A 24,219-nucleotide genomic window follows, 5' to 3' on the forward strand; every position below is an offset into this window, starting at 1 on the left:
CCGGAGAAACCATCATGACATAGCCAGTGATGTCACCCTCGAACACAAAGTGGCATAGCAGAACAAAGACGTCTGTGTCGTCGGCAACAACAAGGACTTCTGAAGCTCCGACATATGCAATCTGTCGGATTATCATTGTGTCAGCCTCTTCATGTGTTATGGACATGTCCTCTCTTCTGGTGACCACACCTCGACTGATTTGAACTGGAACTGGATCATTCCCAGTGACAACCAATGATGCTGACAACACATCTTTATGGGCTACAAGGTCATCCACTATCAAATCAATCAGTTGTTTCTTGTTGCTGCTAACAGTAAGCAACACCTTCTGCGGTGGCAGTCGGGCTGTTGGGCGAAGTGTGTACACTCTACTGGCTCCCTTGTCCCGGTCACTTCTAGTAGACTCCTTAATGCTACCCTCGTTGTACCTATGAACAAAATGTTATATTCCACATCCCATAATGTTATATAGTATATTCAGACACAGCGTGATTAGTTCTAGTTTTGTTTTATGTTATATAGAATATACAAACCTGGCATATGTTACTAATTAGTGTTAGACTACGTGTAGTTTTACAAAGTTATATAGTATATACAAACCTATCGAAGATTAGGTACACGTCACTCGTCTGTAGATGAACCTGGATGTGTCGACGAAAGTTGTTGAGGAAGTCTTGCACAGTACCACCACCGGTAGGCCAGCTTACTACCCACATAACTGCACATCCATCCAGGAATGAGGCAGTAACATCAGCATGCCTCGATGACACGTTTTTCAGGGTTGACTTAGTTTTGGCCTCCTTCATGTGCCCGCTGTCATCAAACATTGATGTTGGTTTTGGGGACAGTTTGTGTGACAAACTATCGAATTTTCGATGGCTGGACTGCAAAGCCATAGCTCTGGCATAGATCATCTCTGTGTCAAATAGTTTCATATCACCAACTTTGATATGCTTGCGAAACGCTGCCATCATCGTGACACATTTCTGAATTGGCGCATGGAAGCTCGCTGGCCAACCTGCTTCGAATGTTTCCATTTGCTTTGTTCCAAGCTCCACGGCTTTGTCAACATTCACAGAGGGATGGTCAACTACCTTTCCTGTCACAATGTTTAGTAGTCCCTCTGGGTGTTGGTCATTGTTGAGTGGATCAATGCAAAGTTCTAACTTCTCTCGAAGATGTTTTCTGTCCTCTCCGTCTGATTTCATTCTCGCTTTCATCTCTTCTTTGTGATGGGTCTGTGATGGACATTTCTGTTGTTCATGGTCCCTCATCGAATCCAGATTCCCGACAACTTTGTTACACGCATGCATGCTGTAGGCACATGTTTTCAGAGTTTCTGGCCGTAGTGTGATCCCAATGATGCCATTCTGACGATGTCCATATCTCATGAACGTTGTTTCAATGGCCATGTCGCTCCATATCCCGTTTAACAAACCTGATCTGTGATGCATCGTATGCTGACCTTTCATGAAGTGTTCGCGTACTTCCTCGGGCATTTCTTCCATTGCTCGGAGATAATATAAACCATATCGGGCATAATTGAAGTGAGCAGCTGCATAGAACAGAGGCATCATCTCCTTGACTGTAGCCAGATGAAGTGGCCAGTCTGCTTCCCTTTCCGCCCGAATATATTGCATAATTGTGAAGACCGGCTTGATCAAACAATCGACCCACAGCTTAGTCGTTCTGTTTTGTTATGCTGCATCCTCCAAGATCTTCATTAGGTCATCCATCCTCTCCAACTCATGCTTCTCAAAGACTGGTTTGAGGAGTTCCTCCACCAACATTTTCAATGCTCTTACGTTCTCAGGGAACTTCTTTCCTATCAGCATCTTCAGCACACCACCGAATGATGAACTCAGTACCTCCACTATACCACTGTCTGCCATAAGGGACCCAATGCATCCTACGGAGCTCATCAAGAGATGCATGCCCCATATAATAATCGATATTTCCCCTTATTTTTAGGAAACTATTAGAAAAATGTCCGTAGATCGTCTTGCAAGACATACATTCCAGTGTCATGTGACGTTATTATTCATCACAAAGACATGTATAATACACCGTTGGAAAGGTATGTTATTCCTTTTTACTATGGTATATCATATGCTGTAATATGTGAATGTTACAGCATATGATATGCACTAGACGTCAAAGAGTAGCCCTACCCCCTAATTCAGCGATTCACGAATATCGCGAATAAGGGTACCTGCACAAAATCGTGAATAATTCAAATTGCCCAAGGATGAGAACTCCACACCACCCTAGATATCTTTATATAGACCCTATATGTGAATAATCAGCAGAGAAAAACACTTTATCAGAGAATTTGGGGTTAGGGTAAAAATAGCCCTTTGACTGCCGGACTATTCCCCAGGTGCACACTCTGGGTTAGAGGCATTTTCCTCCCCTTACTCTGCCTGTGTTTTACGGTTTTATAAGGGCCAGACGCTGTGTTCTGTGCTTAGTGCCAATGGTAATTGGATACAAAGATGTGTTTTCCCTGTAGCAGAATGTTAATGCTTGCAGATGTATCTGCAGCCCTGTGGAGAAAGCTCTGGCTTTGTATTTGCCAAGTGAAGTCCCTCAGACTTTACTTCCTCTTTTGTTGAGTGATGTTTGGGAAACTTGTTGAAGGCTAGTAAAATATTAAATAACCGATGATATTAGACAATCGACTGTTGAGAACGGCCCTGTTTCTGTTATTGCCGTGGTTACCATCGAGATTATGAATGAGGTTACATCAGGAACAGACACTGGATCACCATTGCTCTCTATTATTTTTGCTGAGATCAAATATGCATGTGGTCCAAAAAAAAAGGGTGGGGGTTGGGAGAAGGTGCCATTGCTTTATTGCTGTTTATTTATTTATTGATTCTATAAAGTGTTTCTCCTGACTCAAGATGATTCAAGCAAGGTTGTTTCCTGCCTTCAACCGGTTCAAGCAAACACATTTACAATCAATCAATCAATGTTTATTTATATAGCCCAATATCACAAATGTTACATTTGTCTCAGTGGACTTCACAGTTTGTACAGAATATCAGTATGACAATACTTTTTTACAAGAAAATAATTTTAAGAGTTCTAGTCTTTATGTCTTTTTCTTCAATAATATATCATTCAGAAAAGGACAATTGTCATATGGATAGCCAGTAGTGTCCTTCCTGTATATTAAATATTTTATCTAATAATCTTCTAAATCTTTCTGCAGTGTTACCAGTAATATGTATTCTTAAAGTGTACTAAAGTACTGTATATTTTACATGGTTTAGCTATGTTAGAGAAAATCACCACAAATACTGATAAATGATCTTCAAAAACATTCTGATTCTGCTTGAAAAATATTTAAACAAAGGTACATTATGTGTTCTTTTTGAAGCATTCAATTATAGTATTACATTATTATTACTATTTAAGACATTTATGGAAGTCATCCTTTGTATGTGTAATTCATTTTTTAAATGATTTGCTCGTATTATAAGTAGGCAGGGGCGGACTTGCCATCAGTCAGTTTTGGAGAATCACACATTCATTATGACTACGCTTTTTTACTTTAGACATCACCATTTAAGTTGCACACTATGAGTATTACGTTACCATTGACTGTTAGCAGGCTCAATGTCGAGTCAAGGCAACATAATAAAGAAGACGGTAGCCGAAGTAATCAAAAAAATAATTTAATTAATAATTACCACCATGGTTGAACAAAGGAAAGTAAAGTAATGACAGACAAGAACACATACTGCACAGACAGGATCAGCCCCAGACAAAGGGGAAAGCAGAATACTTATACATGAGGTAATGACGAGACAAGACACACCTGGGTTAATTACAAATGGGTACACCTGGAGGGGAAACGATAAGGACTACAAAACCATAACAGGAAACTACAGCTAGACATGACACATCACACTCGGAGCACCTGATCAGGGCACAAACACATAACACCCCCACACCCAACTTTATGTCCATAACCCCAAGGCGAAATGGGGGAATGAACATAAACAGAAGAAGGAAACAAGAAACAATAATACTGTCAGCACAATAAAAAATATGAATTGTACTAACAGCACCGGTATGGATAAATAGCACCCTCCCCCCCTGACTACAGCCGTGATAGCGCGTCAGCCAACACATTGTCCTTGCCCTTGAATATACACCGACGTGGTCGGTGTATATTTTAATCGGTATCTGGGATGAACCGACATACACCTCGAAATGGGAGAGAGCCAAAATCAAGGCCAATGCCTCCTTTTCAATTGTCGAATAGCGCCGCTGGTGTATATTACACTTTTTAGAAAAATACGACACCGGATGTTCTATACCCCCGTCATCGTCCTGCAGAAGCACCGTGCCTGCGCCCAGCTCACTAGCATCCACAGCCAACTTGAAAGGCTTTGTGAACACAGGCTCTGCGAGGACAGGAGCACTGACCAGGATGGACTTTAATTGCTGAAACGCAAAAGTGCACCTAGGCGTCCACTGAAATGGGATCTTCGGGCTCAAGAGATCCGTGAGGGGAGAAGCTACCGCTGAGAAATTCCTGCAAAAACCCCTATAATACCCTGTCATCCCCAGAAAACACCGGAGGTCCCCACGTGTAGCAGGTTCTGGAAAGCCAAGTATCTCCGATAGGTGACGGTCGCCCTGCCAAACTCGCACTTGACCAGGTTTAGGGTCAAGTTTGCCTGACCAAGCCGGTTAAAAACTTCCCGCAAACTAACCATGTGCCCTCTCAATCGTCAGAATAGATGACGAGGTCATTGAGGTAGGCCTCACAATTAGACAGCACACGATTCACCAGCCTCTGGAAAGTCGCAGGCGCGTTGCGCATACCAAACGGCATTACCGTATATTGCAGGAAACTGTCAGGTGTCACGAACGCAGAAATTAGTTTAGCGCGATCCGTAAGTGGCACCTGCCAGTATCCTTTCAGCAAATCCAGCTTGGTTACATAAGACGCACTCCCCACCCTGTCGACACAGTCCTCCATTCTGGGCAATGGAAAACTATCAGGCCTAGTCACGTTATTTACCCCGCAAAAATCCGTACAAAACCTATCTGTCTTGTCTGACTTATCAACCAATAAGCACGGCGAGCTCCATGGGCTGAAACTGGGCTCAGCGATATTGTTAGTGAGCATGTATTCCACCTCTTTCTGTAACCGCGCCCGCTTATATGGATTCACGCGATACGCGTGCTGTTTAATGGGTAATGCCTCCGCCACATCGATGTCATGTTGTAATATGTTAGTGCGTGAAGGAATATCGGAGAACAGCTCACAATGAGACCCAACCAAACCCCTGATATCATCTCGCTGCGTTGTTGATAAATGGCCAAGGTGACAGTCAAGAGTGATCAATGACTCAGTGTTTGTCAACCGTCCCTCCACGACCGCCTTGGACGGAATAATGACGTCATCTTCCAGTTCTCCAACCCCCTCTGAAAAACAAAGACTGTCATTACTCTCATCAACGCTAGATGGGGCCAACATACAAACTGACACCGGCACAGTGGACACACTCGCAGAGGGAACAACAATACTGTCAATAGGATTCACCAGAGGCTCCCTCACATAATATGGCTTAATCATATTAACATGACACAAGCGAGTCTTCCGCCCACGATCCGGTGTCTCGATCAGGTACAGATGTAGCGCTTCGTTTCAGACGCCTACCCGTGCGGGTCCGTGATCGGCACGGGGTGGGCCCCTGCTGAAAAGGAAAACCCCCCCGCAGGACTTGAAACGCCCCCTTGATAAATACATTTCATTATAATGAAACCAGCTGCAATGGATCATGGATCCACCAGGGGGAGCCGTGAAAAGCTGCCACACTGAAACTCATGTGAAATAAACAGCTGATCTACAGGTATCTGATATAGCGGATATTTGTTAAGATCCATATATGTCACGGATAGGATCATATTCTGTGCTAAATAAGAGACATGTAATCATTTACTAAACATCACCATGTTTTTATTTAACAAAATAATGTTTAATTCAGTACAAAACCATCGCTATGTTTTTAGATCAGGAAATGCATCCAGGCTCAAACAAACTATTTTCAATCATCATCCTCACAATCATTTAATGTATCATATGTTCGCGAGTTGAAATGAATGCATTACATTTAATCCACGTGAGTTTACAACAACAACAATAATCGCTTTGTTTTTATATCACATCCGACCGGAGGAAAATGCAGCGGCTCTCACTACCGATCATCCTAATCCCACGGACAAACAATAATATGTACAGTGTTAATAGTTTACTGTATTATTAGTGTCTAATATTACTGGGGATTTCGGAATGGTACTGGATGTTGATTTATCGGCTTCATATCGCAATATATTCCCGAAGTCTGAAATGCAAAAATGTCCCACATTAGGGCAATTCACCCTACATTTAATCATTCAAACAAAATCATATTTCGTTTCTTTTTAACGAAATAAATGTGTTTTAATCCACATAATTTACTTGTTTACTTTAATTGTTTACTGTAGTATTGTGCACATTACTTTTCGCTGCTTGTTGCACCTGGTTAGAAGCTAAACTGCATTTCGTTGTCTCAGTACCTGCAACAATATGTGCAATAACAATAAAGTTGAATCTAATCTTGAGCAGGAACAAATGTATTTAGGCTACTTAGTACATATCTGACAAACGATTAAACACATTTGTGCATTCTTTAAACCGAGTCAAGCCGAGTCCGGAGGCGGGGGCACATTAAAGTGTGCACCTGATTGATGACATTTAATCATTCAAACAAAATCATACTTCGTTTATTTTTAACGAAATAAATGTGGTTTAATCCACATAATTTAGGCCTACTGTGTTAATTGTTTACTGTAGTATTGTTTAACTTGAAGGTGCCTGATGCAGAATCCTACTCGGGTCTGATTTTCAAGACCCGCTCCCGCCCCGCGACGTGCAATACCGAACCCGCTCCCCGCACATATTGCCAATTAGTTCCGCAACCCGACCCGTCGGCACAAGATCCACTACCCGACCCGAACCCGCTTAGCCTATATATGAGTAGTGAAAACGTGCAATTATTAACACATGCAGTTGCATATTTGTCTCAAACAGCGTGGGATGTTGGTTCTTTTCTCCATCTAGGAACCAAAAGCCTCCCAGACGTTGGATTTCGCTCTTGAGGAAGTGTTATGAAAATGCTGTATTCTCCACTAGAGAGCTTCACCTCAGCCATTTCGAATGTGGTGCGCACAGCAGCAGATTGTTGCGCTGCAGAGGTTATGATTATGCGCGGTCCCGCGGGGGAGAGGTCTGAGGATTTTAAACATTAAACTAATTTATTATTATTTTAATATATTTATTATGCAACACCCGCGACCCGACCCGCATCGTCTTTGTTTTACCCAGAACCGAACCCGGAAAAAAGCGTTTGAAAAAATACCACCCGCGAATCACCTTTTGTGCGGGTCACCCGATGCAGGACTCTGGTCTGATGTGAACATTTCCAGAAGAACTCTAACTTGAATGGCCTTTGTATGTGTATACAGTAGGCCTACAGTACAGCCCAACCATGTACACCTTCCTTTTTTCCCGTCCAAAGTTTGAATTGGATAAAGGTAATGGTTATCGATGGTGCTTTTATAGCCTATTGTAATAACTGTGTGATTTATATTGCTTTTCAAATGCATATATGGCCACCCATTTACACGGCTCTTCCCGTCAAGAATATGAATAGAACTTAGTTAGATCACTTTGCATTTCTGCAAATTAATTTTTAATCACACATGTCTCCCCACGTTTACGCGTCACTTTGTTTGGGCAAAGTGACGCGTAAACGTGTTGTGCTTTCCCGGTGAGTGCGCTCTGGAGAAATAATGTCCACTGGTCATGAGGCCATTTCAGAGTTGTGGCTATATTTTCGAACATAGAAAAATATTTGTCAACATCCTTCTCTGAAAATTGCGGGACCAGACATAGGTGCCTAGTAGCATCGAACGTAGCTTCAAGATGCACTGCCTGCGCCTCTACCCCAAACCTTCCAAGCTCAAGCACGCGCCCACGTTCTGCCTCCTCCGCTTCCCGAGCGCATAACCGCTCTGCATGTCTCAGCTGCTCGAACTGCTCTAGTTCCATCTTCCTCAGCAAAACCTGGTTCTCCGAAACCGGGTCACATGTGACTACCTCCTCCTCCTCAGGTTTGCCCACAGAGAACTCTATAACCTCCTTGGCGGTCAAAGCCTCCACCAGCGCTAACCGCTGCTGCTGCTTTTTCATGCTCGGGGCAAGCCTGACACCGTAATGCTCTGCTATCCCCGATAATTCCTCCTTAGTGCACAAGCCCAACACGCTGACCGTTGGCCTAGCCACAAAATCACATGCCTTCACAGGCATACCTGCCCTAGTACCGTCGCACCGGGGGAGGAAGAAACTAAAGAACCAATTAACATACACACAAAAAAAAAAAAACAGCTTCACCCTATACGTCTGCACAGTCTGTTCTTAATAACTATGGCCACCGCTCCCCTACCGCTATCCACTAAATAGAGAAGAGCACCGGTATGACCTTCTGAAGCATCCACACTCAAAATTATTCGCAAGAGATTAACAACTGTCGTGTGTTCAAAAAAAGAAGAAAACCTAAGGCCCATCCCTTAAACGTTTCCATCCCTCACTATCAGACCCCCTATATAACTAACTAGCTGACATACGCCGGCCTAGGAGGAGCCTGACAGGGTCTTCCTACTACCCCGACCAGCATAGACGGTATGTCTACCAGGCGAAGGAAGGAACCATAGAAAATGGTCCAGCTGCCCTAGCTGGATGAAAAAAATTGGAGAACTATTTACCAAGAGGGTATAAAACATGGGCCACACACACGACACTGTCAACCATAATTCAAAGTGTGGACTAAGCTCAGCGGCCACCACCAAATTCCTGCTCAAATCAGTTTGGCACGAGCCCCCATATTACGTTACCATTGACTGTTAGCAGGCTCAATGTCGAGTCAAGGTAACATAATAAAGGAGACGGTAGCCGAAGTAATCAAAAAAAGAATTTAATTAATAATTACCACCATGGTTGAACAAAGGAAATATAAAGTAATGACAGACAAGAACACATACTGCACAGACAGGATCAGCCCCAGACAAAGGGGAAAGCAGAATACTTATACATGAGGTAATGACGAGACAAGACACACCTGGGTTAATTACAAATGGGTACACCTGGAGGGGAAACGATAAGGACTACAAAACCATAACAGGAAACTACAGCTAGACATGACACATCACACTAGGAGCGCCTGATCAGGGCACAAACACATAACAAGGAAGATTAAGGCGGTGTAACACGGAACACGGTAGTGCTGCCGGAGGGCACTGGAACAAGACTTCTGGACCTTTTTTCCTCAAAAATATATAACATTTGCAGTTCATATAAGCATCCGTGTTTTTACATACTCAATTCCACTGTGCGTAAAGTGGTGACCGGACGTCTCCTTCAGCATTGAGGCAGAATTTGATGTAATAATAAGCGAGCATCAGATGTGTGTAGAGTTCGGACTGTAGCAGCAGCTGAGGTTTTTAGCAGATCTGATGAAGGTAAACAGTGGCTGCGTGCTGGCAACACTTGACTGGTTTATTCACCATGCTTGGTCAATTGTGACTGAAGAATTGTGTGTTCATTGACAGTGGTTACATTACATTTGAAACCAGCCACAACCGAGTCATTGTTGTGGGCTGGGTCAGAGTCCAGTTTTGCAGTCCCAGCAGTATAAATGTTCTGACAAAATGAACCAACAACATAACATCAGGGGTTCAATTGAGCCATTCCCGGCACCTCGGCCAACACTCCTCCCTCATCAGCATCTTACCTCTTTAACAATGCATCTTTACAAAAAATGCTTTTAATATCAAATGTAATTCAAATGCGTGCTCAGCTCCTGCAACCTGCTGCATTCCAAATCAAGCACACCCTTCACTAACAGACAGGCAGCAGCAGTGTTACAGATGTTCCACTCCCACCATCACCTGGACCTGCTGCTTCCCAGAGAGGCTGTCCTCAAGCGAGGGGGTCTGCAGCAGGGTCGGCAGACCACCCGACCATTTGGAGGCTCAGAGCCCATCTCGCCCCATCTTTCATTTCATTTCAAACCTTTATTTATCCAGATTGTCCCTTGAGATCATAGATCTCTTTTTCAAGGGAGACCTGCAGCAATTAGGTTCCACATGCAACATAAAACAACATACAACATATTTACAAGCTGCACTTTATAAGCAAACCATGCTTTGAGGGTGTGTGTATTATGATGGGTTATGATCGATTTTATACTCAAAATGAGCAACAAATGTCTATCTAATCTAGCCCCTTAATGTTGATGTATCAGATTGGTGCGTTTATCTTGGAAGGGCAATATTTGAGTTGAATTGTTATTTTATTATTCCTATATTCTTTATTTCATACATATTGCAGTAGAGAGTAATATTGGAATGTCTTTGTTCCTTATTATTGTGAAGTCCTAATTTGCTCATTAGCAGGATAACAGCACAACTGAAATTCTAATAAGAAATGTGTACTTATACAGTGGAGGAAATAATTATTTGATCCCTTGCAGATGTTGTAAGTGTAACCACTTACAAAGAAATGAACAGTCAGGTTTATTTTAACGGTGAGAGTAAGAATATCAAAAAGAACATCCGGAAATGTACATCATATAAAACGTAAACATTGATTTGCATTTAACTGGGGAAGTAAGTATTTGATCCCCTTGCAAGCAACAAGAACCCTGGCTCCCACAGACCGGTTAGTGCTCTACCTTTAGGAAAGTACTCCTAACATCAATTGGTTACCTGTATAAAAGACACCTGTCCACAGAATCAACCAATCAGATTCCAACCTCTCCACCATGGGCCAGACTAAAGAGCTGTCTCAGGACCTCAGGGACCAGACTGTAGACCTGCACCAGGCTGGGATCGGCTACAAGACCATCAGAGAGCAGCTCGGAGAGAAGGAGACCACTGTTGGTGCCATTATTCAGAAATGGAAGAAAGACAAAATGAGCATCAGTCGCCCTCGGGCTGGGGCTCCACTCAAGATCTGGCCCCGTGGGGTCTGATGATCAGGAGAAAGGGGAGGGGCCAGAACTACACGGAGGGACTTGCTAATGATCTCAAGGAAGCTGGGACCTCAGTCACCAAGAGAACTATTGGTAACACACTACACCATAATGGCCGATAGCCTCCTTCCCTCAGACAGGACTCTGAGCATGGGTCATGGAGGGGTCTTCCAGCAGGACGATGACCCTGAACATACGGCCAAGGCAGCACAGGAGGGGCTAAAGAAGAAGCACATTACATTACGCACATTACGTTTTCCCATGCTCCGTAGGGACCTGGGAAAAGTGGTGCGCAGTGTGTAGTCACTTGTGCTGGCACCTGCAGGGTGGAGCTATTGGCTTATTCAGACCAATGAATAGGCTCTACCCAGCCAAGTAAGCATGCGGCCCCGACTTCTCCACGGTCACAACCGGGTGATAGGAAGTTGGGGTGCGATGGCTGTTAACCAAAGGCCGGTCAGGGGCAGTGTGGTGGGTCGATGTGTGGGGCTACAGAGAGTTTATTCATCGGGACTCCACCCACTGTACCCACAGAGTCCAGTAGAGGGTGGAGCCTGTGTGAGATAGTGTTACATATTGTAACTAGGGCTGCCAGTCGATTAAAATATTTAATCGCAAATTAATTGCACATTTTTTATCTGTTCTAAATGGTCATTAGAGGGTTTTTAATACTCTTATCAACATATGAGTGGACAAATATGCTTTATGCAATTGTTTGTTTATTATCATTTGAACAATGACAAATATTCTCATGAATATTAAACATAACAACCTCTGAACATTACAAATATCCGCCTCAATTCACCTGGAACCTCTCTCATACAATACAGTGTGTGTGTGTGTGTGTGTGTGTGTGTGTGTGTGTGTGTGTGTGTGTGTGTGTGTGTGTGTGTGTGTGTGTGTGTGTGTGTGTGTGTGTGTGTGTGTGTGTGTGTGTGTGTGTGTGTGTGTGTGTGTGTGTGTGTGTGTGTGTGTGTGTGTGTGTGTGTGTGTGTGTCCAACGATCCACACACACTGTGATGGATCGTTGGAGCTATGTGCAACTCAAGGCATATGCTCGAACGGGAGCTGCCTGGACGCTGCAATCATGTTGCGCACTATCCGTGCTGAGTGTGCTGACTTTTCGTACAATGTCCCACTGTCTGGCTTCCTGCATCAAGTCAAGTGCTCGGCGCAGTTGTCGGCGAAATGTCGCTCCTCTGTTTTCATTGAAACAGCTCCTTATATCCGTTAGCGCAGCTAGCTAGCACCAGATGCTAACAACAACAATACACGTAAGGTGTGTGCGTGCTCTCACTCTCCAGTGCATGACATTAAGCCCTGTGGGCCATCTAAGCTGATTTACAGATGGCCCTGAGCCCAATAGAGATTGCCCTGAAAAATGCGGACGAAATGACGCACGAAGGGTAGAACATTTTGATTTTTGCAGGTCTTAGATGCTGTCTGGTGCATTCTCTAGACCAAGGGTTCCCAAACTTTTCAGCCCGCAACCCCCAAAATAACAGTGCCAGAGACTGGCGACCCCCCACTATCACGTGGTGACTGGAAGAAAAAGAAAAACGTGTGCACAGGACGCACGCACTAATAGGCGTATCCAAACTCGTGCATAACGACAACACACAAGAACAGAACAGCCTGACAACCATGATGTGATTTTACATATAGTAATTTAATATAAGCTAACAGCAGAACTCGTGAGTCAAAGTAATCTTCATGTGAATTAGGAGAACATTGTTGCGGTGCAAATTTTAAAAGACATAAACTGTAGTAAACATATGAACATTGTTGCGGTGCAAACTGTAAAAATAAAGTAATAAACAAATGAACATTGTTGCGGTGCATATTTACATTTGGGGAATGCGCTATGTTTCAGCGTTAATCTCACCTGATGAGACGGGTGGGCAATATGCATGGAGCACAGCAAATCCATCCTGGGCTTAATTTTGGAGACGGCCACTCGGAGATCATCCTCCACGTTTAGACGAGATCTGTATTTGTTTTTTATGTATGTCAGTGCTGAGAAAGTCTTTTCGCACAGGTATGTGGAGCCAAACGGCGTCAGCACGTCCATCGCGGCCTTGGAAAGCTGTGGGTATTCCCTCTCAACTGAAGTCCTGAACTCGGCAAGCGTCTTCGCATTAAAAGCTGTCTTTAATGTGCGGTCACTTGACAGCTCAGTCAGTGCGTCCTCCATGTCGGATGACCGATGACTTGCGGTCGTTACGCTAAATGGTGATCTTATCCAGTCATATTTTTCCGGAGCTGCTTCTTCTGGGAAATACTTGTTAAAGTGTTCCAGGAGGGCTTGCAGGTGGGTGGTGATAGACTTCTTCACAGAGTTAACACTAAGATCATTTTCCTTATGAATTCCTCCAGCTCAGGAAACATATCAATTCTGCCCATTTCAACTCGCGCAGTCCAGCGATCCACTTTCCTCTTGAATGCGCAGATGTTATCATTCAAGGACATGATGCTTGTGTTTTCACCTTGCAATGACAGGCTAAGTCCGTTCAGTCTGTCAAATATGCAAGACAAATATGCCAGCCTTGTTAACCAGTCAGGGTCAGTAAGGTGGTCAGCGACCTGGGACCCATGCTCCGTGAGAAATAAGCGCACCTCGTCCCGCAGTTCATACAGGCGGCTGAGAACATTTCCACTTGAAAGCCACCTGCCTTCTGTGTGGAACAGCAGGCCCTGATGCTCCGATCCCAGTTCGTTGCAGAGACTGGCGAACAGCCTGGTATTGAGTGGACGGGATTTGATGTAGTTGACCATTTGTATCGCCGTCTCAAGAACACTTTTAAGCTCTGGGTCAAGCATTTTACTCGCTAGAGCTTCTCTGTGGATAATACAGTGCGTAAAGATAACGTGGGGCGCCACTTGTAGGACTCTTGCTTTTAGTCCTCTCTTTTTCCCCAGCATTGCTCCAGCACCGTCTGTACACACACCGATGCACTCATCCTTCCCTAGTCCCTCCTCAGGTCACTTTCCTAGTCCCTTCTCTAGTCCCATCTAAAGTCCCTACTGAAGTGCTGTTGGAGGTCCCGCAGACTACTCTTCTGCCGGGGGTCCTGCCAACCCCAGGTCCTGTGCCGTTGGAGGTCCCGCAGACTACTCTTCTGCCGGGGGTCCTGCCAACCCCATGTCCTGTGCTGTTGGAGGTCCCGCAGACTACTCTTCTGCCGGGGGTCCTGCCAACCCCATGTCCTGTGCCGTTGGAGGTCCCGCAGACTGCTCTTCTGCCGGGGGTCCTGCCAACTCCATGTCCTGTCCCGTTGGGGGTCCCGCCGACTGCTCTCCTGCCGGGGGTCCTGCCAACCCTGTGTCCTGTCCCGTTGGAGGTCCCGCCGCCTACTCTCCTGCCGGGGGGGCCTGCCAGCTCCTTGTCCTCTCTCGTTGGTGGTCCCGCCGACTGCTCTCCTGCCGGGGGTCCTGCCAACTCTTAGTCCTGTGCCGTTGGAGGCCCCGCCGACTGCTCTCCTGCCGGGGGTCCTGCCAACCCTTTGTCCTGTCCCGTTGGGGGTCCCGCCATCTACTCTCCTGCCGGGGGTCCTGCCAACCCTGTGTCCTGTCCCGTTGGAGGTCCCGCCGCCTACTCCCCTGCCGGGGGGCCTGCCAGCTCCTTGTCCTCTCTCGTTGGTGGTCCCGCCGACTGCTCTCCTGCCGGGGGTCCTGCCAACTCTTAGTCCTGTGCCGTTGGAGGCCCCGCCGACTGCTCTCCTGCCGGGGGTCCTGCCAGCTCCTTGTCCTGTCTCGTTGGAGGTCCCGCCGACTACTCTCCTGCCGGGGGTCCTGCCAACCCTTTGTCCTGTGCCGTTGGAGGCCCCGCCGACTGCTCTCCTGCCGGGGGTCCTGCCGGCCCTTTGTCCTGTCCCGTTGGGGGTCCCGCCGTCTGCTCTCCTGCTGGGGGTCCTGCCAACCCTTTGTCCTGTGCTGTTGGAGGCCCCGCCGACTGCTCTCCTGCCGGGGGTCCTGCCAATCCCGTGTCCTGGTCCTCTTCCGTGGGGGATCCTGCCGAGGCCTGTCCCACCAGCTCCGACACCGGGTCATGCCCGGCCTCCGGCGCTGTCCCGTCAGCGCCTTCCTGCCCGGCCTGCGGAGCTGTCTGGTCTTCGCCCTCGAGCCCGGCCCCCTGAGTGCAGCGGGCCTCGCCCTCGGGCCCGGCCCCCTGACACTTCCTGCCGCTGCCTTCGCCCCTCCATGGTCCCCACCTTGGACTCTGTCTTGCCCCCGGGCCGTCCGCCCGAGTCCCCCTTTTTGGACTCCGCCTTACCCCCGGGCTGTCCGCCCGAGACCCCTTCCTGGCCCTCTGCCTTGCCCCCGGGCCGTCCGCCCGAACCCCCCTTTTTGGACTCTGCCTTACCCCCGGGCCGTCCGCCCGAGACCCCTTCCTGGTCCTCTGCCTTGCCCCTGGGCGGTCAGTTCACTCAGAGGTCAAGGAATAGACGATAGGGTTAGAACTTAGGAGCTGATTGTTAAACTATCCGACCGCAACCTAAATCTCTTCGGTCAAAATATCCGGTCAAAATAATTTCCCTTTAGCGCAATACCGCTTCAGTTGCACCACTTATGTGACAGACAAGAAGAGTATGTGACAGACAAGAATAGTCAACTCTAATGTCTAACACTTAATGTGGAGAAAGAGATGTCCTGGATGGGTTGATTGTGCGTTGATCTGTTGGTAATGCCTCGGGGTTCCGGTGGGCATGTAAACAAATGCATAATGCTGCGCTATACTTTGTGGCCTCACCCGGTTGCATAGCGACACTTATTGTGTAGTTGTCTTTTAATAAGCAGGTAGTCATATCATTAGCTAGAACTAGCTGGATCTGATCGATATGGACATAAACGCGAGTGAAGTCTAATCTGACGGGAGAGAGAGATCAGCTGCTGCTGACGAGTCGACACGCAGCTCTGCATGATCACATGCAGCGGTGAGCGGACAAAACACACACTTCAGGTTAGAATATCACACGTAGCTATTTTAATTACCTCTCAAACTACCTAAACTAGTTATAGATATGTTTAGTTTTACTGTCGGGTCACTCATTACTGGATCCGCGAGCTGCATAATAGATTGCCCGATCGGGCAACCAGCAGGTGAGGCTTCATTGCCCGAGCTAAATACTAGATGGCCCCGGGCCATCGGGCAGTCATTAATGTCGAGCCCTTCTCTCGCTCGCGCCACACATACACACACCCTCCCGGTCCTCCCGATGGCCAGTCGAGCGTGGAAGTGTGGTCTGCCGCAAGCGGACGGCAGGAGCGGGGATGTCAGCATCAGCTTGTAGATGGTATTTTAAACTGGATGCGCTGTGAAACTACGGGGTGGCCGAGGACAAAAAATACACATGCGTTAATCACGTTAAAATAATTAGTGGCGTTAATATTTTTTTGCGTTAACTTGACAGCCCTAATTGTAACCCTAGGTCTTTAAGCACAGGTGAAGCCCTCTATCTAGGGGCCCTGTCTTCCCTATGCCGCTCGCTGAAGAGGGTGTATCGCCTTGATTGGCCAGCTACGTTTATACAACTTCAGTGTGTGAACGCTCGTCTCATTGATGAGAGTAGTACCCATAGAGTCCAGTAGAGGGCTCCACCTGTGCTGATAGACCTAGGGTTACAATACGTAACCCCCCATTTCAACTTCTTACATTTTACTTTAGTTTTAATCTGCATTTGTTGGTGTGTTCATTATTATTTAGAGTCAGTGTGTGCCTATTGGTGTATCCAACATTTCCTGGTCTTCTGTAAAGAAGAGCAACAATGTGAACTTATCTCAAACCACGCCACTAGCCTACAAAGCTATTTCAACGAAACATGGCTAAAGAAGAAAATGAAAAAGTGAAAGAAAATGAAAAAAACAGAGACATCTAGGTGATGGCAAAGTGTATTCCTTGTCCCCACTACACTATGTTTTTCTCTGCTTATGTTCTCAATAGTGGTTGTTCAGCCTGGATACTGTTGATGTTACAGTTTGAAATAGAAGTTCTTTAATTTTCTATTAATATAAAGTGAGGTCCAGTTACCAGTTAGTTATGGCTACTGTTGACCTGATTACATTTCGAAGCCCATACTTCTTTACTTTTATTTGAGTAAAGAAGTTTAGTCAGTACAACTTTCTGCCCTTCTTTCTACTTGAGTGATGGATGTGTGTACTTTTGCCATCTCTGCTGTATTGTTGCAAAATAAACTGTAAATTAATTATTGTTCAATTTAACTTGCAAAATGTCAATACTTATATATTGAATAATAATAATAATAAAAAATATAATTATCATTATTAAAACAATATTGATTAAATGGAGCCCATTTGCTTTGAGGGCAAACATCATTGCATTTAAATAGAGACCACTGACTGTCATAATAGTGTAAGGATCACCAAACTCAATAGGAATCTCATCACTGATTTCTAATCTAACATCATCATCCTATTACACGCATTGGAAGTGAGCATCAATATCCACCGCCAGGCAGGAATACTGTGCTGCGGTTTCAGAGAGAACAACCCACATGATGTCGAGCACTAATCACACCATTCTCGAAGACACATCCCCATCGTTAAGCAGACTCACACAGACAGCAGAGTGAGTGAGTGAGTGAGTGAGTGAGTGAGTGAGTGAGTGAGTGAGTGAGTGAGTGAGTGAGTGAGTGAGTGAGTGAGTGAGTGAGTGAGTGAGTGAGTGAGTGAGTGTGTGAGTGAGTGAGTGAGTGAGTGAGTGAGTGTGTGTGTGTGTGTGTGTGTGTGTGTGTGTGTGTGTGTGTGTGTGTGTGTGTGTGTGTGTGTGTGTGTGTGTGTGTGTGTGTGTGTGTGTGTGTGTGTGTGTGTGTGTGTGTGTGTGTGTGTGTGTGTGTGTGTGTGTGTGTGTGTGTGTGTGTGTGTGTGTGTGTGTGTGTGTGTGTGTTTTGAGGCATGGGCCGGGCAGCAGCTCTACACTAGGCTGCCTGTGTCAGAGCTCTCTGTGAGGGCGGGTTGAAGGGGGATTAAACATGATGGTATATAAAACCATGCTCGTATCTATACAATCTATCAAATGAAAAACGGCATCAGTCTAGACGTAATTCTGTCCTCCTGCTTCCCGCATCATTTATGAGAATACATTTCATAACATTAACACAACATATTCGAGGTGGTTTTCAATAACATATCCGTATTTATTTATTTCTCCAAGTTACGTTTTTGTGTGCACTCAAGAGTCGCAAACAGGCGTTTGTTTAATCATTTTAAGATTGCCTTTAATCAATTTTTGCAAATTAATTCTTCATATAAATGAGGTAACATTATATTTATGGTATGATTTTCACATATTTATCTCCATTCTTCCTTCTGCCAACGGTGTCTTAGTTTATGATCTCTCCCGCTTTTGTGTGCATGGGTCAGAGTGTACGTGGAGGACCGCACATTTTCCCGTCAAGTTTTTATAAATCGCAAAGATTGCTTAGAAATTGGCGTACGCCATCTTTTGAGCGTACGCCACGTTTATAAATGAGGCCCCAGGTGTTGTTTGCATTTTTGTCTTACAAGTTTGACTCTTTTACAGCCTACTTTCCAAAATCATTCAACTCTGTGGTTGGAAATGTTAGACTCTAAAGTGGTCTCATGCGGTTTTAATCCTCAGGCTGTTCATAACAGTCACAACAGTGATGTATGGTGCTTCACTTCAGTTGACAAGTGGTAAAGCAGAATACCCAACACACCCTGATGAGACAATGTCACAGATGATTATTGTTACATGTGTGTTTTGTTTTCTTACAGTGTTGGTCACTGTAAGGAAGTGGACAGCGCTGCGAAGACACGGCTGGTCCCAATGTCTCCCTCTGACTTCCTGGACAAACTGATGGGCAGAACATCTGGATATGATGCCAGGATAAGACCCAATTTTAAAGGTACATACTTGGCTATCTTTGTGTCCGTCTGTATTTTCCAACAAGAACACACAGGGCAAAGTGGAGTCCATTGGGATGCATCGATCAATTTTGTAACACATAGAAGCTGATTTAGTGTTGGCAGCCACTGGTGTCCCCTCTGTCAATTTGCTAAACAGAGACATGTTCTTAAACTTAAAGGTCCCATGACATGGCCATTTCTACTGATCATAATTCCATTGTTGAGGTCTACTAGAATAGATTTACATTGTTCAATGTTCCAAACTCACATTGGTTTCTCACACAGCATCTCTGTATAGTGTGTGTGTTCACTCTCTGTCCAACACGGCTTGCTGCCCTCCCTCCCTGTGGGGAGACACAGCGAAACCCAGCCCGAAACCAGCCCGAGCACACACACACCCGCAGCCTCGCCGCGTTCCGCCGTCTCAGGCTGAGAAATCCGCCGAGCTGCAGTTGAGAAAAGATTGAGTGTCTGTGAGGAAGTAACGTGGACTTAACGCGGACGTAACGTGGACTTAACGCGGACGTAACGTGGACGTAACGTGGACGTAACGCGGACGTAACGTGGACGTAGCGTGGACGTAACGCGGACGCAACGCGGATGTAACGTGGACGTAACGTGGACGTAACGTGGACGTAACGCGGACGTAACGTAACGGCTCCGCGGATTGGTCCATAAGAGTTTTACTCGCTACAGGGTGTACTTTGAGGGTTTTTGAATCTGCAGACCGTTTACATGCAGAACAAGCTACATAACACACAAGGGGATGGGTAGTAACCGGAAAAGCATGCTATGGGACCTTTAATATGAAATTTGCTTAACCTTTTTAGCATATTCAAACTTAAAAATGACATGGCAACATGTCAAATTTGTCATACCATGACTGGTATTGTTCACAGAATCAGGTACTTTACCTTTCATTAAGGTCTAAGGCCAGGTATCCTCTTTATTGTTCTTGCATTACTGACAGTCTACTTTTATTGTGCTTTGAGACATTTTTAGATAATCTTTTGGTAATGTAAGCGATCTTTGCTGTCAGATTAAGCAGTGACAAACTCACTCATATATTCATACACAGTTTGAGAGCAAGCATTGTTTGGTTGGTGCTTATGGTGTAAAAACGTAAACAAATGTATAGTAGCACAAATATGAGGACATGAGATGAGTAGAAACAATGGGGCGATGCTGCTATGTCATAGAAAGGTGGTAAAACATGGTGATCGTCATATTTTTTTAAAACAACTAGAAGCCCTTTTTATGAAAGGCTGGGATGAGGCTCTTCCCCCTTCCTGCAGAGCAGCTGTGAATGCCAAAATGGGCGGAGCCGACCGGCATCATTTTAGCAGTGACATCAGCACTTTACTCCCGCCTGCTCCCGCCTAACGGCCCGTCCACACAGCGGCGTGCGCTGACGCTTGCCGGCGGGCGTGTCTGAAACTCGACCAACAACCAATCACATGAATCTCCTGCCCCTGACACACAAGCAGCGGTTTGATTGGCTAGAGCTTGTACTGGCATATGATTCGATTGGCTGACGCCTCACCGAGGCGTCAAAAGTTGAACATTGCTCAACTTTTGCAGCGAGCCACGCCAGCTACGCTCCACGTCGCTTCCCACGATGCATTTCGGCTAAAAGTGACGTCACCCCATTCAAAGTGAATGGGGAAGCGTCAACGCACGCCGCTGTGTGGACGGGCCATAATCCTAACAAGAGCAAAGAGGTGGAGCTGAGGGCATGGCTGCTGAGACATGCCACTCTGATTGACAGCAGTAGACAGAGCGAGGCAAGGTGAGCTGGCTCTGTAATATCAGGGCCGGACTCCGGCCGGGGTTGAGATTTGATCAACATATTCATTTTGATGCTTTCAAACATATTGGTGTTATAGGGAAATTGTTTGCTAATATGTACATATAGTGTTTTTGAAAAAAATAACTCAAAACATCTCCCCCTCTCTCTGCAGGTCCTCCAGTCAACGTGTCCTGTAACATTTTCATAAACAGCTTTGGCTCCATTGCTGAAACCACCATGGTAGGTAACAGAGATACTGCAAAAAACTATGATGAGTAATCATAAATATATTATAGCAGACTAAAGAGATTTTGTAAGAAGTATTTTAAGAATGTTGTACTCATTCAAAGATAGTGTTGTGAATGGCTAATATATATATATATATATATATATATTTTGGGGAGGTGGCGTCCCTTCAGTCCAAAGTCCGAGTCCCTACAGACTAAACAACTGCCGCGCGTAACATTAGGAAGGGTGTCTTTTATCCATCTATCCATTTTACACTTTCGAGCAATTAGCAGGAGTTTCTCAAGACGCTAAAAAAAGAGAGGAGGACTAAGGCCCTCGCAACAGGTTCATTAGTTGTGACATAAGTTGTGGGATAAAGGAGGCATATATACAGCCTAGGACAACTAGTTAACATACAAGTAGCCTGATAAAAGTACATAACAGCCCTCTGTATCAGTTACTGTTCTATCAAGGGTAAAGGGCAGGCAGAGATGTAGGAGAAGCAGTCGTGAGAAGAGTAGAACACCTGGCCATCCCAGCTCCTCCTCAGTTGAATGTTTTCAAGATCAGCAAGGTGGGTTTCTTGGAGAAAGGGTGTATGACATTCTTTCTTTAGGAAGGATAGGGTTTTGGCTGATACCCTTCACATTCAATGAAATAATTTTAAGATGTATGCCTTTCATACTTTGTACGACATGTGAAAGGATAGCTAAACATTTAGTAATCTTAAGGATCAAAGCATAAGGTTAACACGTCAAAACGAGAAATAACACGTCAAGTGCACCTGTCAGTGAAGGTCCATCTCCAAACAACATAAAACAGAACCCATTAAAGATAAAAACAGATATCAACTTTTCAGTTGCATTATAAGTCCAGGGCCCACTTACTGCATCCACAAGATCGATATCTTCACAACTAAAAGGGGTATATGAATAACCTTTTTTATCAAAGCAATGATACACCTGTGAGTTGGCTGTAGAAGTGTCAGAATCAATATAGATGTTGCTGTGTCAGAGTAAATTCAGATTGAACATAGTAAAAAAATGCAAATTCTAATCTCCGCCTAAAACAAACACATTATTTATAGTGAAAACCACCCTTGAATGATGGAATAGTAGCCCAGAACCTTTAGGGATCCAAACCACAATATATCATAAGTACCCTGTGTCAAGATAGATGCTAATTTAGTGAAACTTGACATTTTTTAGAGAGGTTAGGCACAGGTAGGTCCAGGCGGACTCACCTTTGTGTACATTTGGTTACCATTTAACCTTTCTCAGGTACCACACTGTAAAACTCATTTTATTTCTTTGAAATATCACTATAGGTATTCATTCCATCCAAATACAACTGTTTTTGACCTTTTTGGAAAATTCACCATGACCTCTATATCTTTTTTCGCCACAAAGCGTAATGGTGCGCCAGCTGCCAGTCAGACCAATGCTCAGCTTTCATATGACATGTCGTTTGTGCAGATAACAGGAAGTAGAACAATTGCCGTCGCCAGTTATGTGCTAATGTAGCGTTAGCTAGTCTTCGTTAAGTGCTGATTTAGACTTGGTGTTAGAATTGTGTTTCGTTTAGGTAAAAATGGTTAATATCGTCTGTTAGCTGAGTTTCTTCCCATTAAGTGGGTATGCATCATTAATAGGTTGTTAAATGTTAACCCTGAGACCTTGTTTCCTACAAGATGCTGCGTCTGGCGACATAGGCGGTCGCCTAGGGCGCCAGATCTGCGCTGGTAGCTCTGGGAGGAAAACAAAACATGTTTAACCGTTGGCGCTCATCCTAATTTTCGGCCTTGATATAACAACATTCATAATTAAGTAAAGGTAACACCCTTTTCACCCCGGTTACATTTTTCATTTGCCCTTTACGATGGGCGCTGTAATTGATGAAAGTGCCCATGTTGGCTTATCAGGCACCCTTAGCTCACAGCCGCAGCTCAGCTTGTTGTTGTTAGCATCTGGTGCTAGCTGCGCTAACGGATATGAGAAGATGTTTCTACAACAAGATGGAGGAGAGCCTTGTCCTGTCAGACTGAGAGGCTCAGTGAGTTAAAGGACTCAGAGTGTTTAGATTGTTAACTTTAGTCTAAGTTATCTCAGTGAGTCTCAAACGTTTTGATCACAATTTATGTAAACAAACATTTCCAAGGCACACCTTTATAATTATTAGGATAAATAAAAACAAGTTTGAAATCATTCCAATGTATACTATAGGACAGTAAGCCAAAAATATCGTTTAAAACTGGAGAGATTTTTATTTTGGATACGGGTACAAGGTCTCATTTTCCAGAGAGACCTGTTCAGTGGTAACACCACCACACAAAGTTACAGACAGACAGGACACTAAACACAGAGGCAACACTAAAATACAACATCGTAAAAGTAGTCATTGAAATCCATATACAGTCAGATATAGCAGGTGCAAACACCCACAGATGGTTTCTCCAGCTTTTTTAAAATGAGTTTAAAATCTGTGATGGGTATCAAAGTGGTCAGCTTAAGTTCCTGCTGAAGTGTGTTCCAGGTCGAGGGGCAGAGTCTGATATGGCTTTTTTCCCAAGCACCGTGCGTACTGAGGGGATGTCATTTTGAGATCGTAGTCTATAGCTGTACTGTTTGTGTGATATGTAAGTGGATATGTAGAGGGGCAGCAGTCCCAGCATAGCGGTATAGATGAGTGTGTACATTGCAGTGACCTGCGCATTGATAATGATGTCCAGTTGACTTGCAGTGGTGTGTGAGGGGTTTACAGTTGGTTATGAACCTCAGAGCCCCATGGTAGACAGCGTCCAGCAGATGAAGGGAGTGAGCTGAGGCGTTCGTACACAACATCCCCGTTGTCCAAGAGCGGCAAAAATGTGGCAGCTACAAGCCGTTTCCTCGCACTTGTGGAGAAGCAGGCCTTATTTCTAAAAAAGAATCCCAGCTTTAATTTCTATTTCCTTAAGAGATTGTCAATATGTGGTTTGAAGCAGAGATGTTCATCTATAGCAGGGGTGGGAAACCTTTTTCCTCTTAAGGGCCATTTACATTTTTTCAACATCCTCCGAGGGCCGTACAAATTATTGACCTCTGCTTAAAAAACTAAAATCACAGCATATTCATTTCTTCTTTCTTTCATGCTGTGCAAAGAAAAAGCAACCTCTTAATCGTAGTATGCATGCACGTGCACGTTGTGGCATGACCACCAAAACAGAAATATATGGACACA

The 24,219-nt window shown here is 44.9% G+C and overlaps 1 protein-coding gene across 1 annotated transcript in view; it reads left to right on the top strand.

The window, feature by feature from the left end:
* glra3 (glycine receptor, alpha 3) overlaps positions 1 to 24,219 on the top strand; it is a 115,687-nt gene that overhangs the window by 30,843 nt on the left and 60,625 nt on the right. Inside the window, exons 2-3 of the mRNA XM_071204218.1 lie at positions 18,852 to 18,982; positions 20,945 to 21,012. Of these exons, the coding sequence (XP_071060319.1) occupies positions 18,852 to 18,982; positions 20,945 to 21,012 (199 nt within the window). The remainder of the gene's footprint in view (positions 1 to 18,851; positions 18,983 to 20,944; positions 21,013 to 24,219) is intronic.

The sequence above is a fragment of the Pseudochaenichthys georgianus genome, chromosome 1 (assembly GCF_902827115.2).
Source record: "Pseudochaenichthys georgianus chromosome 1, fPseGeo1.2, whole genome shotgun sequence".
Classification (NCBI taxonomy): domain Eukaryota; kingdom Metazoa; phylum Chordata; class Actinopteri; order Perciformes; family Channichthyidae; genus Pseudochaenichthys; species Pseudochaenichthys georgianus.